Below are 23616 nucleotides of genomic sequence, written 5' to 3' on the forward strand. Positions count from 1 at the left end.
TCCCTTGAGAGGTTAGACATATACTATATGCTTCAAAGAGAAGTATGCAGTCTTATAAACTATTCTACTGTAAATTGTATAATAATAGTCTGAAGAAGTATTCTTCACACAATGTCTCATTACACTATTTAAAAGAAATAAAGGAAATCTGACTATTAACGCTTTCTGTGTTATTTCAGCACTGCTGCATTGTACTGAGGTGAACTTGAATCTCAATCAGTTCACAGTACCTTCATAAGTATACTTGTTTTAATTTATAATCATTTTTGCTTCTGTTCAGATTTGTCCAAACATTTAGTACAAAATTACAGCGATGTAGAGGAACTTATGGAAGCAGGGAACATAAATCGAACCACTGCTGCAACTGGAATGAATGACGTTAGCAGCAGGTCTCATGCCATTTTCACAATCAACTTCACTCAGGTAAAAAAAAATTGCATTGTCTTTAAATATTTGCATGTAATAACTTCTGTTTGCTAATTGAAACATGTAACTGTTAAATCAGCAACGTGGGAGACCCAGTTACTTCTATTGATGCAAACACAGTGACGAAACAAACTCCATCCAAGTGTCTGTCCTTAAGTGGCAGGCTGCAACTTTTATTAAGCTTAAACACAGGGGAGGGGTGTTATCCGCCTATCACCCTTACTTGCCTATACCAGGCATTTAAGTGGGAAGGGTACAAGGGCTCTTACCACGTAACCCTTTCCCTATACTGTCCCCTAGCACTCAGCTCGGTCCGAGGCCTGCCACCACCGCTCACCATGAAGGGGACAAAAGGTGCAGAAAGGTGGGGACTTCGGCCTTACCCTGTCCCATGAACCCAAGGCCCATCAGCAAAATCCCAGGTCTTTTACCTCTGGGAAATGTTCATTTTATCCTTTCAGCTGCACTGAAAACCCAGGCTGATCTGAATTAACAGCTCAGCCAGGTACCTCAGTTAGGTACTAAGTGTATTCCTACTGTCACTTGTGGTTTGAAGGAGGTGTGAGGAAAGTGAAAAACTCCCCAGGCTTTTGCCAGTTGGCTCTCTGGGAGAAAAATTCCTTCCTGATCCCCAAGGCAATCGACTAGAACTGCAGCATCTGGCAGACTGAATTCCTATTCTTAGTTCAGGGTGGATATGGGGTGGAGCTGCTGGAATGGAGCTGAAGGAGGCTCCAGATGGCGCGGGCTCCACGTTAAATCCCCAGAGCTGGGGCTGTGACCCAGTCGGCACCTCTCCCCTACAACTGGCCAATGGGTGTTAGAGACTCCCAGGTGGGGAGAAGCTACTTGGTGTCCTTCAGTGAGTGTCTCCCTCCCTCAATGCTAGGGCTGACCCTCTTTACCACCAGCCCCATCAATTTCCCTCACCTGTTGAGGCAGGTGGGTGGTATTTGTCTTCTGCAGCAGAGAAAGGGAAGGGTATGTTTTTGTTAGAGTTAAGTGTGGTATGATGAACTTCTCAGTGACTGTAGTAAGACATTGTACATTACAGTGCCTAGTAATTCTTAAAACAACATTTCTCAGATGCACCATTCTGGGAGATAATTGACTGAAACTCAAGCTAGCTAAAACTCAGTGAATAAGTAAAGCATAGTCCTTTATGTTGCCATAGAATCCCAACAATACAGGGGAAAAATATTGAAAATTATGTGTGATTTGCATAAAAGTAGTGACTGCCTTTTATGCTTTAATGTTGGCCAGACACTCCTGAAATACAGTCCCATGGCCCAAACTGGTCTCCCATTAACTGTTCCTCTTGCCAGTTGGCTCTCACTCCTGTTCCTCTTCTGGCTACTAGAGTCCTAACTTGGAATGTATATTCATCTCATTCATCTCTGGACTAATGGGGTGACCAAATCCATTCTTCTAGGTATTTGTTTTCCACTCCAATTCCCAGTAGCAGTCAACCTTAGAAAAGGGAGTTTACTTTTTTTTTGTAATTTTGTGGGGATAGTAGGTCTATGGAGAGTTTTATGGAGGGAGGATGGAAGGAAGGTAGAATTTGGCATGGTTGCACAGTTTCATTTTTTCCATAGCATGTTGCAAAAAGTTGTGTATTTTGGGAACAGTGAATTACTCAGCTTACAACTTTTAGAGAAGGGTGGGAGGCAAGCCAACAAATGGTATCAACGTATTGTTCAAAGACACTATAAAAGTACGATGGGGAAACCTGAGTGAAAAGGTTGTATGTGTATGTAAAAAGTGCAACACTGATTGTTAGCCAAAAATTTAATACAGATTTAACAGGTGAGTTTATTGTACTTCTTTAAAATATCAATACATTTTAAGACATTTGTGGTGGTGTATATATGTAAATAGCTTGGAATATTACTTATGAAAATCAGTTAAATGGGTATTATGCAGCTGCTTGTGAACGGAACTCCTTTGGTACCTCTAGTATATCTGACTTCTAAAGCTCTACTACTGACAAATTAATGTAATCTTAAAACATGACATGGGAGATACAAACTGAATTCAGTAAGATTCCAGAACTTTGTAGCTTAACCCATTATTTTCTGTTTTCTTTTTGTATTTTTCTTTAGGCTAAATTTGATGCTGAAATGCCTTGTGAGACTGTTAGCAAGATCCATTTGGTAGATCTTGCTGGAAGTGAGAGAGCAGATGCCACTGGTGCTACAGGGGTTAGATTAAAGGAAGGAGGGAATATTAACAAATCTCTAGTTACTCTGGGAAATGTCATTTCTGCCTTAGGTACGTCTCTATTTTCTTTCATGCTCAGTCCTCTTTCTGCATTAGTATTATATATCTGTTTTTGCAGTTGGTTTGTGTTGAATCCACTGGAATGGTAATAGCTCCATGGTTTTAATTTCTTTAAAAAAGTAATCAATATACAGAATTGCTTTTTTCCCCTCTCACAGCTGATTTATCTCAGGATGCAACAAATCCTCTTGCAAAGAAGAAGCAAGTATTTGTGCCTTACAGGGACTCTGTGTTGACTTGGCTTTTGAAAGATAGCCTAGGAGGAAACTCTAAAACGATAATGATTGCCAGTAAGTGTTTTAAATTACTTTTCTTCATTCTCAACACTTTATACAAATTAGCTGTAAATAATTTGATTCCAAATGCCTCATTAAGAAATGGTGTTATTAACACCTTGTTAAATTAATGATTACTTTTCAGAGCACAGCTTTCTAATACAGTCCATACCCTTTCGTTAACTGTTCTCTTCTTCATAAAGTATGATATAAACACTGTTGTCCTTTTTAAAAAAAATAATTGTAGCATGGGTACCTAGCAGTGGAATGAGGACATAAATATTTGTATGCTTAAAATGGAAAAAAAATGCAAAAGCTATTTTATTACTGAATACACTTCTACCCCAATATAACGATGTCCTCGGGAACCAAAAAAACTTACCGCATTATAGGTGAAACCACATTATATCGAACTTTGATCCACCGGAGTGCGCAGCCGGGGGGGGGGCACTGCTTTACTGCGTTATATTCAAATTCATGTTATATCGGGTCGAGGTAGAGGTGTATATGCAACCACATTTTCAGGTAGACATGAATAATTGCAGATATTTCTATGTGCAAATCAGGTGTTTGCATGTGCATATCACTAGCTGTGTCTAACTGATCCTGTATGCCAAATACCTAGTTTATGTGCATTCACTGAGCACTTTATGCAAAAATAGGGTGTGCACAAATGTATGTGCATAATTACGACCACCACTTTGAAAATCTGTACCAGGACTTTTTGTTCCTTCTTTAGAAATTTTATTTTCTAAATCTGTACTGTTTAGCTAATCTGATCAATTAAGCCTGGAATCAAACATCCCTATTATGTTGTGATTCATTTGCCTCCGAGACAACTCAGTTTACTTGTGTGTGTTCTAACTTCTCTCACACCGGGCACCCTCAATCTGTGATCTAAAAGTCAAGACTTTTCTCCCTCCTTCTGGCTTGTGTATCATCACCAGTAATAAAGATCCAGCAATGTGAATATACCCAATAATTTTGTTGATGTGTGTGAGCTAGCTTACTTTACTGTAACTGTATTATAGGAGAAAATAGTAATAAAGAATAATGTGGTCACATTTGACTCCGAATACACACAGGAGTCAGATCTGTTAAGTAAGAATGTGCCATTTCTACATAGTTACTCTTCTGAATTAACAGCACTTTAATCTGTTGTGTTAAGCTTCATTATTTATAAGCTGCTCTTCTGAGAACTTTTTTACAGTTTAAACAAAAAGTTCAATAATGGCTCTTTTCACTCAACAAATATTTATCTCTACATCACACGGCAGATGTGCCATGATCTCGCTTATTCCACAGTTCATCAGCCCGTTGAAATGTCAAGTATGTTTCCAAACAAGATTATAAAGAAATAAAACCGCTGTGAGATTGGGCTGTGTATGTTGTTTGTTTTGTGTAGCAGAACTGAAGGGTGAAGGACTATGAACAATTACTTTAATTGGGGTTCTCACTTGTCCTTTGCTTATGCAAGTGTAGTGTAACTCAATGGGTTCTTCTGGTGCTAGAGGAAGCATCTGAAAGGTTACAGATAAAGTTCTGGTTCTTCAGTGAAAACTACCTAGTAGACTAGCACTCCCAGGATAAGTGCTTCTAGTGCATGATCTTGAAATCTTTTAGAAATCTCTGCCACTCCCTCCCCACGTGCTGTCTTTTAGGAGTATAAACAGGAGCTGTGGCCTCCGCCTCCATTTAGTCATTTCTGAACAGTCTGCTTGTTTCTTCCTTTGAGTATTTTTAGCTGTTTGAAGTTTTTTTTTTAAATTATCTAAACAATCAGTTTTTTCTTTTGTTTAAAAACAAGTTTTCAGAGTCCATGCCATTATGGGCATCATCCGGGACACTGCGCTCTTTGGGCTGCTTCCCCTTCTCTGAATGTCATTCCTGCTAGGCTCACTTTCCTCCTCTCCCTTGTAGTTCATCTCTCTCTCTCTCTCTCTCTCTCTCTCTCTCTCTCTCTTCCCCCTCCGCGCCCCCTCTTCCCCAGTGTCTGACCTACAACATGGTGGAAGCATTTGAGAGCCCAGTGCTTGTAATGTGATGGTCTGTTACCAACACCTAAGTTTGGTGCCTGTAAGAAAGTTACACAGCCCAAATGTGTTTAGTCTGCCTCTTCTTTAACCAAACTTGCAAAGATCAGGAAGGCCACCTCATACTACAGATGGGAGAGGTTTTTTAGGTCCAGTTAACTGAGCCTGGTACCAGATATCTGGCTTTTGAGAATCATACATGTTAAAAGTACCTAACACTTAATGGGCACCACTAGAAACAAATACAAAATAATTGGAATCCTCTTTCCCTATTAAATACTATAAAGGATTTTTCCATAAGGGAATTGTGACATTTCCCAGGATACAATCTGGATGGTTGAACAGCTGTGTCCTCCAATTGGGGTGCCTTTTACACTGCTTTGCTGTGAGAATAACCATTCCTGGTCTGTTTTACACACAGCCTCTAGCATGCAAAATCACTCCCAGCTCAGTTATATAAGTGCTTCCAGCCAGTCACTCCTGAATTATATTACAGGGTGACACCAGGAAATTCTCAGCTCCAGACTAGTCCCCAGAAATGTGCGTCTTGTATTGCCTTCCTGCACAATACAAGCTCATAGAAAGTCTGTCATTTCATGAATAAAAAATAATATGCACAAACCCTGTTATATCAAATGGAGGTTTCCAAACATGTCAGTTAAAACACACTGGTTTAGATAAAATAAAACAAGATAGAATTTAAGTGATGAGATGTAATGGGGCATAAAAGTCAAATTTGGTTACAAAGAAATAAAAGGTAAAACATGATTTAATACCTAACCTAACAAGCTAAGTGAATTTAAAGCAAAAGTTTTCTCTCACCATATGCTTACAACAGTCTGACTGGATTCCTTCAGCCAGGACCAGTCCCTCAGTTCAGTGATGCTCCTTTTTGTCTTTCAAATGTTGATGCTGTGATCTGGGGCCTCCGTTCCTTGTTTTTATATCTTTCCCTCCTCTTCAAGAATCATCTCCAGCTGGGGTTCAGGTGACAGCAAGTCTGTCTGCCACGATGTAAATTTCTCACTCACAAAGAATAACCGCTTAACCAGATGATAGTCCATTTGAAGTTCTTGACATCTGACTGAGCCATCAGTTTGCCTTTCTGTCTCTGAGGAACTGGGCTGGGCTGCTTTTCCACATTTGGAATATGCCTTAGTAACATCATACAATAGAATCTTATAACTTTACATATAATGTTGCCACATATTTTTACCAGGACAATACTGATCAGCAAATTATGAGTTTTCAGTTTGTATTCTGCACAAAATTTATCATAATTTTGTAAAAGTGGAGATTGTACCCTTACATTCAATCACAGGAATGAGTACAATAAAGGAGTAATGATAACAGCTATGGCAGTGTGTAGCATAAAGGGATACAGGGCAAGAGCTGAGGGAAATATATTCGATCCCCCACCATCCCCAAATTTGTGAACCACTGACAAGGGAAAAGCCCATAAACACAGAATGAGGCAAGGGGAAAATACCACATTCTTCTACTGATGATTGTTTAGTTAGCTTCTCAGAGCTCACGTGGTCTCATTCTGCTATTCTCCTGTTCAGCCTTATAAAGACGTTAAACATCTTTTTAGTAAAAGTCAGTATCCTATCTCGTCTCCGAGTAGTGTCATCTTCTCCTGTGCTATGATGTTAGATATCGCTGTAGAATATCTGTCCCATACCTTGCTACTTTACCTGTATTTGAGGATTCACTTTTTAAAAATCTTGGGAATATCTTGTCCATTTGCCTTTAAAAGCAGTAATGAATGGCTGCCATACTAGAAAAATATGTGAAGAAAAGAATATTTATTGACACATTCAGTTCTTTCTCATTAAATTGCCTCCATAGAAAAGCACTACTGGAGTTCTTTTGTGCATCACATAAGCCTTGGAAGCAGTTAGTTCAAGGATAGGACTGTGTGCTGCCGTACACCCACAGCTCAGCCCAAAGACCAAGTTTATAAGTGGGTGCTGTGGCTTCTTCTCTGTTCTTTTTTTATGTCTAGTTTCTGTCAAGGTATACCTATAATTTCCTTTAAAAATGGACAGTTAATGTTGTAGTTTGCTTGAATCAACTTCCTCATTTGAAGATGGTATTGAGACCTAGAAAAAACGTACTGCTTTCTCCTGTTCTTGAGTTTGAACTCTGTTATATAGGGTATACATTCAAGGAACATGGTATGCTCACTATTGAGTTGAACCTCTGAGTTTTATAAAAATCAGCCAGGTTGATGACAAGATTTTTTACAAATCTCTGAATAATTGACCTTGTTTTCTCTCCATCCGCAAGATGCTTATCTGACATTTTAAATTACAAACCAACTTTATTAAATGAAACATCTGGTGCTGGCTAAACTATTTCTGAATTAATTCTCAGCTATTTCACCTGCTGATGTCAATTATGGAGAAACCTTAAGTACGCTTCGCTATGCAAATAGAGCCAAAAACATCATCAACAAGCCTACTGTTAATGAGGATCCTAACGTCAAACTAATTCGTGAGCTGAGAGCTGAAATAGCCCGATTAAAAACCTTGCTCGCTCAAGGGAATCAGGTTAGTTTTAGATTTATGTATAGTTTTCTTTGAGTAATAGCATCTAATTCTAGATCCTAATGAGATCATTACCTTTTTTCATTATATTGATCTGAAAAAACAAGCACTCTGACATCACGAATGAATGTAATTTTCTTCTTTGAATTGGCTTCCAATTGGCCAGTGTGATATCTGCTTTTGTGTGAAATTTTTAACCTCGCCTTGATATGATTAGAACATAATTATATGTTGTGGGTGGGTAAGTATTCACTGCAGCATATGGGCATTTAGGTGCATCACCCCATTAACAGTAAAGAAATAGCTATGCCTAGGTTGATGGGTTGAAAAGATACCCTTGTACACTTTTTTCCAGCACAAGAATATTCAAGATACCTAAAATATCTGAACACATACTTTGTAAATAAGATTAAATTCATGTTGAGACTTGTAAATATTATACTGTAGAGAAAGGTAGGGTAGTTGAAAGCTTGTAACCACACTGTCTTTCACTATGTAGTACTCCAGAGAGCAAACAGTGTGCTTAAAAACATTGAAAAACATTATTTTATTCGTAGTTTTCACTTTGTACTATATGGAGGTATCAACAAACAGATTAGTCAATAAAGAAATGAAACAGTCAGCCCATTTTGCTCAGTCTTCCAATCAGAAAGTTCAGAACGTAAGACATGTACATTTTATTTGAAAAATAGTTGTTTAATTAGTCTTGCTATTAGTCTGTTGCTGGTTATGTTTTAGGGAAGTGATATTTTGGACACTAAAAGTATGGGAGTCTAATTAAAGATGGTAAAACAGGTTATATTTAGAAAATGAATTCCAGATTTTACATTTCTTTAACACTGAAGGTTTTTAATTTTACTAAAGCACAAAGTTTCTAAAAACAGTATTTGATATTGGCTCCCATACTGCCAGACCTCTCACCTATTTTGGCAAGGTGACCCTTTTCAAAGGGTTAAGAAATGCCAGTTGTTAAACTATATTTTAATTTGTTTATCATTTATGTGATGCTGCTTAACCTGTCCAGTTGCTGGACTGAGCAAAACTTATTTCCTTCTTAAAGACAATTTGTAAGAATCCAGGCTGGATTTGAAATATGTGATTCATCCAGCTACCAATGAACCACTGAAGAAATTTGTAGGTGTTACAGCTCTGTCCACATAATAGTCACTCTAAATAACAGCAAAAATTTAGTACTACTAAATGAATGTATATTTTTCCTAATGCTTTGGTGTTTGATTCCCTCAAAGACATCCTGCTGCTAAGTCTAAGTCTAATAATGCTGTAAATATAGATGGATATTATAGATGTAAATATGGATTGATGACACCATAGGTAAGGTTTACAGGAGTGTTCATTCCAGGACCCCTATTCAGATGAGGAGTACTTGTCGTCTTCAGTGCAAAGTTTTGAGTGTCAAATATGCATATTAAGAGATCATATATAAAGAAGCACAGCTTCTTTGGAATTGTGCTTCATTCCATATGGAAGGTATTGTATAGAATGCTGGTTGGCATCAAGAGAATTCTGTATCCAATACTAAGCAGTACAGTCCCTCTATTTTTTGTTTCTATTTATTGTTGTTCTGTTTAATTTTTATCTCTCTTGGGTGCCGTAAAATGGGATTAACTTGAATATCTGTCTCTGGATGACAAAAACAAGCTAACGTTAGGATGGTGATTCTTGAAATTAAGTAATATGGTTTAAAGGTCTATAGTAGAACCTGGCTAATTGAGACTCCCAAACGATGTGTGGGTTACCAGATTTTGTAATTGAACAAACATGATTGGAGGGCGTGAATAAACTATATTAAAAATTGTACTTATAAAAATAAATTTAAAAAGTAAAAATAATTTAGTTTAATTATGGTATGAGATATCAAAGCTAGTCAGTGTAGTATGGCACTTTGTTGTAAAATACAACAAAATGAAAACTTAATTGTCCATAGTATCCTGCTTAAATATTTGCTGAGAAATGGGATGAGGTCCCCCTGCATATTTTGTGAAAAATATCAGGTTTGCAGATTATTAAAGGAAATATTAGTACGATTCTGCTGTACTGTAAATAGTAAAACCGAAAACCCTCCATGAGGGTGAAGTTACTCTGTTGTACTCTGTGCTTTGTCCTGTGCTTGTCTGGGGGAAAAGTTGAGTGATTTTGCTGGTAAGCTGACAATTTTTATTTCTGAAATACAGCTTGAGTTTGCAAACTCTGGGTACACATATTTTAGACTGCTTTGAAGATCTAATACTTTGACATTTTTCAAAGGTGTAAAAGAGTTGATATCACAAAATAAATATGGCTATGCTACGAAGAATTCCAGAGAATTTCAATTCTTAAGTTATAAATATCTGTGAGGGATACAATGCCGAGCAAGACTAAATTAATTGAATTTGTGCTGCTTGGTAAAACAGCAGGTGGTGGTAAATGTGTACAATAGAATATAAATCCCTGTGTAATTTCTTCTATGGACAGTCTTTATATTCCCAGAATATTGTATTGCAAATGCCACCATGGCTCATTGATAATTATTTACCCCAAATCCAACACTAGTCAATGTTTTATATAACAAAGAAAACTGCTTACATTTTTGTAAGTATTAGTAATTTTCATGTTCCACAGTCAAATTAACAAGATATATTTTTTACAATACAAATGTCATACACATAGAAATGTTTATAGCGGAATAGTTAAATAGACACTTGTGCATAGTAAATTGTCATCTACTGCATTTTTTAAAAATTGATGTTTGTAGAGCCAATTTGTCAAAATATTGTGTGCCTTCAGCAGAATATGAATGTAGACAAATCAGTAAAAGTGTGTGTGTAAAATTATAAATTACTGATTTGTACTTCAAATTTATACTTTGACAAGATTGCCACTAATGTGAATATTTTATATAGATAAAGATGAAATGTCATCCACTGCAGATAAAGACTAGAACATGATTTACTATACAAATTTATTGAAATATCTGCACAAGAATATTTCATACCTTCTAATCCACCATCCATTGTACTGTTTATTTTACTATATACTAATGTGAGTTGTTTTACAATTTAGATTGCACTCTTGGATTCTCCAACAGCTTTAAGTATGGAGGAGAAGCTTCAGCAGAATGAAGCAAGAGTAAGTTATGATTCAATATTTATTTTAGAGATAAATGTGATCTGGATGCTGGAGCAGTAACAGCTCATTTTCAGGAACTTTTTGGTATACACACTTATCAACACCGACTTTAATGTTGTGGTTTGTTTGTCTGTTTGTTTATTTTACAAAGCAGCATTTTCTTGAATTCAACTAGATGTAAAAACCTCAGATTTATTTTATTCGAACTTTTTATAAAAAATGAGAATTTGTAATTTTATTACTTGTTGCACTGTTTATGTGAAATACAGTGCAACACAGAAGAAAATACATTATAGATACTCTTGCATGCTTTCTTGAAATCAATTTAACTGACTCATGTTTGAATAATAGAAAATATTGTTCCCTGGGCAGATCTCCTTTTCTCTTCTTCTCTTAAAAATGTGTGTATTAAAACTTTTTGAGAAAGATAATAATAGACTATAATATAGAGAATCAGAAAAAGATTGCAATGCCGACAGAAAATTGCAAATTAAATGCTGGTATAGTGTTGGACTAATTCATGTTTCTAGTTTCTAAACTTGCCATGCTGTGTTCTAAGAATCTGGGGCAAATTTTCAGGAAGTAATGTTGGTCTGCCTTCAGATCTGGTATAGCCATATGCAAATGGTTATTTAGATCAGTGGTTCTCAAAGCCGGTCCGCCGCTTGTTCAGGGAAAGCCCCTGGCGGGCCAGGCCGGTTTATTTACCTGCCGCGTCTGCAGGTTCGGCCAATCGTGGCTCCCACTGGCTGCGGTTTGCCCCTGCAGGCCAATGGGGCCTGCGGGAAGGGCGGCCAGCACATCCCTCAGCTCGCGCTGCTTCCCGCAGCCCCCATTGGCCTTGGAATGGCGAACTGCAGCCAGTGGGAGCTGTGATCAGCCGAACCTGTGGACACGGCAGGTAAATAAACTGGCCCGGCCCCAGGGCCGGCTCCAGGGGTTTTGCCGCCCCAAGCAGCCCCTCCTCCCCCCCAAAAAAGCCACGATTGCAATTGGGATCTGCGGCAATTCAGCGGGAGGTCCTTTGCTCCCAGCAGGAGTGAGGGACCCTCCGCCGAATTGCCGCTGAATCCCTGAAAGTGCCGCCCCACTCCTGAGTTGCCGCCCCAAGCACCTGTTTGATAAGCTGGTGCCTGGAGCCGGCCCTGCCCGGCCCACCAGGGGCTTTCCCTGAACAAGCGGAGGACTGGCTTTGAGAACCACTGATTTAGATAACGTATAAGCTATTTTAATGTGCAGTAGTGATAACTGAACATATGAGTCTAGACTTAATGAACCTATATCTTCCATATCTGAGAATTTAATGCTCTTCTTACTTCTTTACTATCTGCGTCATGTTGATCATATTTAGACAATAGCAGACTGTACAAAAAGAGGTAGCATTAATCAGATGGGGGTGGGGGGAGTACTTAGAATCTTTAAGGTAGGGTTGCCAGGTGTCTGGTTTTTGACGGGAACACCTGGTTGAAAAGGGACCTTGGTGGCTTTGGTCAGCACCGCTGACTGGGCTGTTAAAAGTCCAGTTGGCCACCTGTAGCGAGGCAGGCAGGGTACCTGCCTAGCTCTACGCGGCTCCTGGGAAGCTGCCAGCATTTCCCTCTGGCTCCTAAGTATAGGAGCGGCCATGGGGGCTCTGCATGCTGCCCCTGCCCCGAACCCCGGCTCTACAGCTCCTATTGGCTAGGAACCACAGCCAATGAGAGATGTGGGGTGGTGCCTGCAGGCAGGGCCAGCATGCAGAGCCGCCTGGCTGCACCTCTGCCTAGGAGCTAGAGAGAGATGCCAGCAGCTTCCTGGGAGCTGCCTGAGGTAAGCACCCGCACCCTGAACCTGCTCCTGTGCCCCAATCCTCTGCCCCAGCCCTGAGCCCCCTCTGAGCCCTCTCCTCTACCATACTCCAACCTTCTACCCCAACCTGGAGCCCCCTCCCACACGCTGAACCCCTCATTTCTGGCCCATACCCCCTCACACACCCTAATTCCCTGCCCCAGCCTGGAGCCTTATTCCACACTCTGAACCCCTTGACCCAGCCCAGGGCCCCCTCCTGCACCCCAAACCACTCATCTCCAGCCACACCCCAGAGCCCTCACCCCCTCTTGCACCCCAACCCCCTGCCCCAGCCTAGTGAAAATGAACAAATAACTGAGGGTGGGGGAGAGCAAGCGATGGAGGAAGCGGGGATGGAGTGAGCAGGGTGGATGGGGCGTGGCCTCAGGGAAGATGCGGGGCAAAGGTGTTCAGTTTTCTGCAAATGGAAAGTTGCAACCCTACTTTAAGGATCAAATATGGATGTATAGTCTTCTAAAATCATTGGGCAAGTTCCTCTGCTGGTGTAAATTGGTTTAATTCCGTTGAATGAAGCTGGCTGAGGATTTGGTTCATTAGAATCACTCAGTCTGCTAAAATCTCTGGAGTTAGTATATCCCTTTTAGGAAACACATTTTTGACTCAACTAATTGATACTATACATTATCTCTTTACATTATTATGTATGACTCTTGATCATAATCCTAATTTTTTAGGGCAAATTGATGTGTGAAAAACTACGCTTACATATTTGTTTAAAGAACATGAAACTACAAATTATCTAGGCTTCTTTTCTTTTCTTAACTCAAGCTCTTCCAGTGGTTTAAGCTAAATTTGATACCAACATAGACAAAATATAAAACAAGGAGAATAAGGCCTCTTGTAAGGCACGTTTCTGCCTGGAGCGCATTTATAATAGTTATCCTATCCTAAAAAATGAGCTTTCTGTACTGTGTTCAGTACTTGTGGCAGAACGTGAATAATAGTAGTTTGAACATTGAATTACAGCAATGCTTTTCCTCCTTAAAATATTTTTTAAAAAAATACTGATTAATATTAATTTGTAAACTTGAATCGCAGTTGAATAAATATACTTAGTGTTAGCAGAGTATTGTTCTTATGAATGTTTAGATGGGTGGTAGAAACTGCTGAATGTGTGGTATTAATTGGAATATATTTTTCATGCTCTGATAGTATTCATTGCTTGTCCTATTCAGAAGTGTTGTCCTCACTGTGTGAGATGTTTATCGAGTATGTTTTATTGTCCACTGTCAACCTCATTAATACGTTATGTGATTGCTACTTAAGATAATTACCACAAGCATAATTACTGAATTACTGCACATTTTTAGAACAAATTACAAAGGGTAAAGCTGTTCTATAACTGAATAGTGAATTTGATTCTGCAGCTCTAAAGACTTTACCATATTTAAATTAGCTGACTAGTGCACAGTAGTTCTCTTGAAATGAATTAATTTCTGTGTTGCAAGAACTATTTTAAACAACTCATGTGCATTAACAATTCTCCAGAAATGGTGAAGGACAGAGGTGATGAGCATCAGGATTCTTTAATATTTGTTTCTTTAAAAAAACAAAAGAAAATAATTGACAAGACTAATATTGTGATTGTCAGCATTCTGGACCTAGGTGGCACAGTGGAGAGAAGTATTATCTTTTCCTTTCTGAGTTTAAATCCTAGGTTACAAGTGAAAATGAGCTACTTATTTGATTTATGATTTCAGCTTATTCCCTTGTGGGCAGTTGACCATATTATGTAACTACCACACAGTGCATCTTAATTTATAGTCAGCCCACAAATAAAGCCAACTGTGAAACTGAAGGATACGGTTGCAAGTCGAGATTGAGATCATTTTGGCAGAGCTGTGAAAGGAAGCATTGCTATTTGTCCCTCTAAGTAAATGATCAATTTATCTATAAATCTTAAAGGAGACAGAAGCAGTTAGTCTTGAGTTTAAGCATTTCACCACTTGAAAGTAGATTCAGGTAGTAAAAGATGTATAAACTTAATTCCAGGATAAAAAAAAATCAAGAGAAGTAATTATCAAATATTGCTTGGGAATAAAAGGCAGTGTCCGAGGATTGTGAACAGTTTATACTAACTACACTCTTGTATGCATTATGTAAGCTATTTAGAGAGCCTGGGACAAGTGCTTTTTTATGTATATAAATCAAAGAAATATAGCCTTCATCAGGGATTTCAGGTTTGAAATTTAAGTTAGGTCATGGGGAATAAGATAACATATGACAGGTGTGCCATTGTACAGATATGCAGCGTTACACACATCTAAGATTTGTTGATCCATAATCTAAAGACTTGGAAGTCCTGACCTGTATTTAAAATAGGGCATTCCAGGATACTCTTATTATTAAGAATTTGAATTTTTTAATTGAATTATATAAACACTTTAAATAAAAAGATTTATACTCTTTAGTTTTTGTTCCTTGATTTTACATAGTCTTAAAAAAATGAATGTAAATCCCATGCATTGGGTGAGTGGAAAGATAAAAATACAGTAAAAGCTGTGTTATTCAGCACTTTACCAACCAGAAAGCTCTATAAACTGACATTTCTGATCTTCACTGAAAGTCTGGTTTATAGTCTGGTTGGCACAGGGCCTGCCCCGAGTCCCCTCCTGCACCCAAACTCCCTCCCAGAGCCCGCACCCCCTCCCATGCCCCAACCCCCGGCCCTGAGCCCCCTCCCACACCCAAACTCCTTCCTCTTAGTTAACCAGAATTTTTCCGCACCCCCTATTCCTCCAACATGCCAGATAAGAAAGCTTTTACTGTACCACAAAAACATTTCTATAATTATTAGCCTTTGTAAACCTTTTTGGACAACATATGGCCTGAATTGTGAGTACTCTTACCTTACCATGCATAATCACAGTGACAGTTGATCCTAAAATTATTCCAGTTCATTGTAAAATTTGGCTATAACCTTTAACTCATTCCGTGGTTGTAGATTTCATAGGTTTGACTAAGCACTGCATATAATAAATCCTTTTATTTGTTCTGAAATTACCTGCCATTATTTTAAGTGAACAGCCCTTTTCATCCTTGTTCTTATGAAATATTACAAATAGGAGTTTTCACTGTGTCCTTCATAATTTTAAATGTCTTTTCCTTTCTAAAAATATAAAAATCAGAGGTATGATAGCCCATCATTTTTGTCGTCTTGCTGTATATTGGGCAAATAATTATTACTAACAAATTCATAAGTGGCACAGGCTTTATTTTGGTGGGGAAAATTTAAGTGGTCACTGTAGCAGATTTTGGTGACATTTAATTATTATCCCAATATTGGAAGTGGAATCAGTTGCAGGGAGCAAGAAACTTGGCAAATATTTGGCATTTTAAGTTGTTCTCTGAAATTCTATGCCAAATCCACTGTGAGAGTACGTGTGGCATTTCAAACAAGACTATTTTAATATAGGATATTATCTTTTTGTTTCATTTCACAGGTACAAGAGCTGACCAAAGAGTGGACAAACAAGTGGAATGAAACCCAAAATATTCTAAAAGTAAGGATCAGTTAAATGCACCATTTTCTCATTTGACATTTTAAGTAAACTTGCAGAAGTGCAGTTTTTTTCTTTAAAATAGGGTTCCAGAGTTAACCATTCTATTATAATTTTACATATTGTGTTACCAAAAAAAAGTGTGTGAACCTCACTCTGACTGGACTATTTCGAAAATAGCTTTTTGAGTAAAAGCCATGAATTTTTATAATAATTCTACAGCACAACCTGTTCAGTTTTCTTACCGATGCTGGATCGTTTCCATCTTGGACTCTGCCAAAAGGGAGATCTGTTTTGAATATTTCAAACATTTAATCTGCTTTTCCTGAGCTCTCTGTGAAAACAAATCTGAAAAGAAACCACCTTCTGCTTTTCCCTGTCCTCTGTGTGGTGACCTCCCATGGCAGTCGGTGGCATCATTACTATACGTATTATGTTAGTGGATACTGAGACAGGTTTTGGAATTTCTGAATGGCTAAGTTTAGGTTCCAGATTTGCTTTTTAGCTTTATTTCAGTGGTAGTGTTCAGCAGCAATTGTTGGAAGTTTCCCTTCCAATCTGTGCTACCATTATATCCAATCTTAGACTATCCAATAAATCCTTGTTCAAATTTTTTATTCTCCCCCTTATGTCTGCTGCTGCCAGCTAGTGTAAAGACTGGCCATCTAGATTTGGATGAAAGCATTAGGGAGAAAGTGGCACAATTATTTAACACCATGCCCACTAAGAAAAGGCACATCTGTTCCCCTCACTCTTATTCTAAAATATCTTATAAAATTGGAAGAGACTTTCAAGGGGACTTGTGCTTCTGAGTCACTTAGGTGCTTTTGAAAACACCACCCAGAATAGTTGTTCTCTGTGTAAACTTTTGTTACAAATTCTGTTTATAATCAGAGTTGCCAAGCCTTAATCTAAATCTCTTGCCTCACTCTGCCTGCATAGATTTTCTAGTGCTAGTTGACTATTGATGAGTGACACTTTGAGTTGCTATTTTTAACAGACTAACTTTCTGGTGTTACCAGTCCAAAGGGTAAGAATCTCTCTCTCCACTTGATCTCCCACGCAATACAGCATAGCGTTTCTTGTCGAACACCTTTAGTTGATTGATTACATTAAATCTTAACATTTCAGTCTAGTACTTGTTTAGTCCTACCTACATACATATGCTGAATGCGCAGTTGGTGATGAGTTCTGAAAATAACACAAGCAAACAATTGAAGAGGAGATCCCAGAATTCTGTCTTATCACCCTGATTTGAGGCTTTTTTTTTCTTATTGATTTTTGCATCACTTTTTGATTCCTTTACTTCAGTATTTCATAATTCACCCCTGGACCTTTTACTCATTATCTGATTTACAAATAACTTACTGTATCCATGCTTCAGAATAAAACACAGGTAATTTGGAGTGGGGCATAGAATTGGAAACTGCCTGGCAGATGGTATGACAAAATGGACTAATTCTTTTTAATGTCTGTCTAGAAATTGAACCGGGACTTGATATTTGCAAATTCCTCAGATTTTTGTTCCAATTTTTCCACTGTTAGGTTTCTCCATGGTATCCTACAGAGAGCTCTGTGTAAGGTACCTGTGTAAGGATACCGTACACAGTTATCCTGTGTAAGGTATCCTACAGAGAGCTCGAAAGTTTGTCTCTCTCACCAGCAGAAGTTGGTCCCATACAAGACATTACCTCACCCACCTTGTCTCTCTAATTTGACTAGAGGCAATCATTAAAATACTCCTGTCCCTGGAAAAATGGAAATCTATAAAAAGATTTGCTGGTTTATCTGCTGTGTTTTACACCACTTTAATAAATTAATATTAATATTACAGAAAAATGTCTTTGAGATATTCATGTGTATTGGGAAAAATGAATTTGAAATTTATTTTTAAAAACTATGGGCCAAAATAAAAGAACAAATTAGAACACCTCACATATGGGCTTTAGAACCCTTCAGTGGCTCCCCACCAAATCGCAGATCCAATTCAAAGTTCTGATCCTAATCTACAAAGCCCTGAGTAGGCTGGGACCTGGGAATATTAGAGAGCGTTTTCCCACCAACAATCCACCCATACTTACAACTGCAGATTAAAAAGCTATTGAATGGAATGTTGATAGTAAAAGGTCCTAAGTACAGAATTCACTATCAAAAGAGATTAGAATGGGCCCAAATCTTACCATATTTGGTGCATGTTACAGAACCCTATTTCTTCTCAGGCCTTCCCCATTATGCCAGAGCTGAATTTTCAGGTATTCCTCCAAAGCTTTTCTCTATCTTCTACAGTACAGTGATTCTCAAGCTGTGGTTTACTGAGCATTTCAGGTAATCTTTGGAGTTGATTTTGTCACAATAGTGAAGCATTTGTCGGTTGTCAAGCAGAAATGTTTCCTGCTCTATAGAAGTAGCCCTGGACCCTTCTGGACTTCCAGTTCCCAAAGGTTCTTTTTGAGGGTGCAGAGAATTCACTGCTCCTTTATATTCTTTGCAGCTGCTTATTGTCTTTATTAGCTGTCCTTTTTGATGTACATTCAGACTTGATCAACTTTGCCAATGAAACATAATCGGAGGGCTTGCAAATGTATAAGACAGCAGAATCAACCTACCACACAACAATCCAGCACGAAGTATGGCTTTGGCATCTCCCACAGTGCCCCAGCTGCGCCCCTTTACCAGGTGTATTTCTCTGCCCTGTGTTCTTCTCAGGTAGGGTTCTAGCTTTTGCCTAAAGACATCAGCAGGCTCACCCCTCTATCATTCCTCAGTCTTCAGCCCTCTCCGCCCTCTGGCTTCACTTCTCTGGCTCAGAGAACCAGCAGACCTTTCCCTCTCCTGCTCTTAGCCGTCTGACCAAGGCTCTCTGGCCTGGGGAAGTTTGTGAGTGACCTCCTGACTGCTTTCTGCTTTCATCAGTCTGATCTGGCTCCACTGCTCAGCCAGACTCTCACCACTCCCTCATTCAGGAGCATACCCTCCCTGAAGCTCCCAGCCCATATCTGCTCTTCCTCTGAGGTCTCTTTGCTCTCATGACTGAACTGTTTTTCTTCTCTTAATTCTGGGTTCTAAACTCTCCTTCTGAGCTCCTTTTCTCTCAGGATGCTGGACTTTTATAACTGCCAGAGGCAGCCCCACCTTCCCTGTTACACCAAACTAGGCACACCTGGACTGGAACAGAAGGGCTGAGCCTAATTTCGTTTAAGGGGCCAGCTATCCTGTTATGATAACCTATAAAGCACTAAATGTTGTGGGACACTATGTCGAAGGACTTGTCTACACGAACAGTTAGCCCACAACAAACTGGGACATGAATCTAAGCCCCACTAGCCTGTCTTATGCTAACCATTCCTTAGTGTGCTTTGATCTAGTCCCACTTCAAAATGAGTTAGATCAAAGCAAGCTAAGGAATGTAACTTAACAGTGGCCACATGAACAGTTAATATGCAGCAGGCTAGTGCAGAGTAGATTCATGCTCCAGCTTGCAGTGGACTAACTGTTTATGTAGACAAGCTGTAAGATACTCTCTGTGATGTATTGCTAAAGTTTCAGTCAGTAGGGCATTCGCCATTAAAGCCTTTGGAACTTGTTTCTTCTCCAGGTTTGGAAGAGCCCATGTTCTTTCATCTTCAAGGTGTAAGGCTCACCTTTTCTCCCTTGCTGGGTGGGGGTGAGGCTTGACTCTTATGTGGAGACTCTGAGAAAGTCAGTTAACTTATTATGCTTATATTGTTGCTGGGTTATTTGATTTAGTCTGGGGTAATGAGCATGTCTGTTTGTTAGTGTATTTTTAAGAGATTAATGGAGAGCTCAGAATTGGGTAGGACTTTTACTGTAATTTTGTAAACTCTTGAAGAAATAAAATATTAAAATGTTTGAGAACTGCCTCCTGTAATGTATGAAAAAAGACATAATATTAAAAATGTCTCCCAAATCCATTATCAAATGTTGGAATAATTTTTTTGGTTCTATTTTACCTCTGCTTATAGAATATTAAATGTGGAAAGGGAAACAAAATGGCAAAAAAAATCAGTGTTGGGAACTTAAACTTTCAGAAGTTAGGAACCTCCAAAAACCAGAGTTTTCCCCACAGCTTGAACTAGGCTATATTATGTCCTATATATTTTATAGCCTATGTTATTACCGTCATCTATCAATTTACATTTTACAAGAAAAATAGCATTGAAAATGTCACAGCTGTGAAAAAGTTATCGTTGCAGCGGAAACTTTACTTTTTTTTTATATACAATTTCTTGACTTTTTTGAGAGCTTGAGTTCCCTCCCAGCTTTAAAATGTTGCTTTAGTACAGGGGTCGGCAACCTTAGGCACACGGCCCATCAGGGTAATCTGTTGGTGGGCTGAGAGACATTTTGTTTACATTGACCATCCGCAGGCACGGACACCCACAGCTCCCAGTGGCTGCAGTTTGCCGTTTCTGGCCAATGGGAGCTGCAGAAAGCAGCGGGCTGCAGGGAGGTGCTGGTCTACACTACAGCTGTAAATCAACCTAAGTTACGCTACTTCAGTTACGTAAGTTACATAACTGAACTTGAAAGCAATGTAGGTTGACATACAGTGGTGTCTACACCGCACTGTGTCGATGGGAGACGCTCTCCTACCTACTTACCTTATGCTTCTCAGGGAGCTGGAGTACAGAAATCGATGGGAGAGGACTCTGCCATCGACTTTAGCGAGTCTGGTGAAGACCCGCAAATTGACACCACTGCATCTATTGCTGCAGTTCTGATCTAGGTGTAAATATAGACATGGCCAAAGTCGGGGTCGGTTTTAGCACCCAGTGTCCCAGCAATTGTCTTGTTTCTGGGAGGCTTGGGTGGTGCTGAGTTGAATCTAGTGTTGAGAAACCTTGTTTACATTGTGGACTTTTTGAAATTCTCCCACTTCTTCAAGCATTAGGGAAATGGACTGGTGGTAGAGCTTGGTTGCCAAGTCTCCCAACTTTATCACGTCTTATGATATGTGATGTTTTTCTTTAATCCAATTCACCAGAAAGTGGGATGATGAAATGGAAATCTGAGTGTTTGCGGGTTTTTTAAAGTAAGTTCCCAGCTATTGTGTTTGGGGAGAAAAGCTTCAAAAATGAATCTAAAATTCATTGACTTAAAATCATAAGATTTTTAAAATAATCTCATGGCGTTTGAAGGCATGACTCAAGATTACTGGAGATGGGGTTGGCAATATTGTAGAACAGTGATGGTCGAATTTAGAAAAATCCTGATGTAGACACAGCCTAAGGGAACTGGGCAGATTCAACCCAAGGCTTTGCTCCCTCTCCATGGTGCTTCAAGGGAGGATGTCCTGTCAGGGAACCCAGGTTTTTGTGGAGCCCCGCCTCTGGGGAGAGCAGGGGAGAAAAGGACCTGGGCAGTGGTAATGTAAGTCCATTGTGCTACCTGCTACCTTCTTCCAGTTACCTTCCTCCTCCCCCTACTTCCTCAGGTAATGGGGATTAATTGTCCATTCTTTCTTAAACAATGTTAATTGGCTGATTATCGCAGGTTAGGAGGCATGTTTTTCTGATGCTTCCATTGATACCCGATGGGGGATGGTGCCTGAGTGTTTCCTGGTTCCCTCCCTTTTTAATCCAGTTTTCGGGTGTCTGAGAGTGCTTGATCCTCTTCCTCCCACCCAAGCTAGCTCTACAGAGGTTCTGGTACTGCTTGCTCCCTGCCCCGTAGTGGCTGAAGCCAACTGGTTTGTAGAAATAAATTGCTTTTTGCCATTACATGCTCCACCACCCATTGTTCCAAAGCTGCTGAGATTGTAAATTTCTGTAACCAAATACCTGTTGTTAACTACTGCTAACATGTGTCCACTACATGCAGGTGTTCATCTAATATCCTAATGCTTTCCACTTCTTATTATTTTCAGTCCCACATTTTCCAATATTTAACTTTTTTTTAAAAAGATTTTTTTCAGCTTTTAGCAGCATGTACAGCTTCTTACGGTCTATTCGCACATCCAATTTGAAATGTCCAAGTTTGGATGGTTTTGTATTATCTTCACAATAAATCATTAATGTGTAACTCCACAATGATTGATGGGATTTTACTCAAACATTCTAAAATGGAGACCAAGTATGGAAAATTTAAGTCTAAATGGTGAATGCTTCAGAAAGTTGTTAGCATGTGAAAATAAGAAATTGAAAATGTTTTGCAGCACAATAGCAGTTGTAACAGCTGTAATGCTGTTTGTGTAACTTAAACTTGAGCATCACAATGTTCTGCCTGCATATTGCATGCAGCTATATAACATGCTCACTGTTTCTTTCACTTTCTGCTCTGTTTTTTGGTAGGATTCATATGTTTAATATATATCACTGATGATTTCCCACACTGCACTGAGACAGTGTGCTTATTCAAATTGAACATCATGAATTATTTTGTCTGCTAGTGCGGCTAGCCTTTACAGAACTCTTTGGATTTGATTCTGGTCCCACCTAGTTTGGTATTGTAACCAAACTTCAGCACGTTGGGCCCAGTCATCCTGGCTGCTCATGTGGACAGGTGCCAGATCAGATGTTTCTTGGGATGGGGGATATAAAGAGTTGGGAGCAGCTAGTCTGGAGAATTATTCTTTCTTCCCTTGATTCTGAGGAAGCCCCTTTGCTGGTAGATTGCAAGGGTTGGGGCCCTAGTAATCAAGAAAAGCTGTGATTTGTGTATTGTGGGGTGTAGTATAGCTGCTACACGGATTTACACCTGCTGGGTATCTGACAGTATCCTACATAGCAATGGCCTCTAGCATTGGTGAGACATGTGAAAACCCTATTGGGGTGAGGGAGGATTTAAGAACAGTTTCATGCTACCATGTGGAGGGATTGCCATCACAGCTGTGCTGGGCTTCTGCAGATGTCTCAAGATTCATATGGATCTTGGGTTGTCTGGTGATTTGTAGAGCCAAGCTCCCTGTTCATTATCTGTGATGGAAAGATTAGGAGGAACCTCCACAAATTGGCTTTTAGATATTTTTCCCATCTCCTTAGGAACACCTGTTGCCTTTCTAGCATGGTGGCTTCTTGGCATCATTATGAAACAATGCTCCTTAATATTGGCTGTCATATCTTTAGGTGTCCTGTGTCAACATCTCTTACTACCTTTAGAATTTTGCTTACATCAATGTCAGATTTAAAGCTTTTGACTCTTGCCTGTTCTTGTTCTGAAAAATTAGGATTGTTTCCTCTCCTCTGTACTTTTATTAAAGATCAATTCTGAGTTCCATAATTTCTTTAGACATCTTCTAAGCTATTAGTGTAACCCATTCAGCTGTCAATCTTTGCCTCTCTTCGTAGACTTTAATTGGTACAAAAGTCTTTTGATTTGGCTGCTGAGTTCTGCTAAATATTTTATCATATTCTTCTAGACATCATTTCCCTTTCTGGAATCTTACTTTTGTTCACTTGTTTCAAATTTTTTCCACTAACTTTTAGAAGTCCCACAAATCAGTTTAAGATAAAACTTCTTTAAATAGATGAAGAAGAAAGTGTTTATTTTTTTTCATCTTTGCATCTTTGCTTCAGATTTCTTCTTTTCTTAATTAGTGTTTGCAGTACAAATC

At 39.1% G+C, this 23616-nt stretch overlaps 1 protein-coding gene across 3 annotated transcripts in view; it reads left to right on the forward strand.

Moving 5' to 3' along the window:
- KIF16B (kinesin family member 16B) overlaps positions 1 to 23616 on the forward strand; it is a 196937-nt gene that overhangs the window by 32123 nt on the left and 141198 nt on the right. For all 3 annotated transcript variants that reach the window (XM_045010687.1, XM_045010689.1, XM_045010688.1), the window contains exons 7-12: positions 281 to 423; positions 2532 to 2700; positions 2868 to 2999; positions 7397 to 7572; positions 10630 to 10695; positions 15987 to 16046. In XM_045010687.1, coding sequence (XP_044866622.1) covers positions 281 to 423; positions 2532 to 2700; positions 2868 to 2999; positions 7397 to 7572; positions 10630 to 10695; positions 15987 to 16046 — 746 coding nt within the window. The remainder of the gene's footprint in view (positions 1 to 280; positions 424 to 2531; positions 2701 to 2867; positions 3000 to 7396; positions 7573 to 10629; positions 10696 to 15986; positions 16047 to 23616) is intronic.

This window comes from Mauremys mutica, chromosome 3 (assembly GCF_020497125.1).
Source record: "Mauremys mutica isolate MM-2020 ecotype Southern chromosome 3, ASM2049712v1, whole genome shotgun sequence".
NCBI lineage: Eukaryota > Metazoa > Chordata > Testudines > Geoemydidae > Mauremys > Mauremys mutica.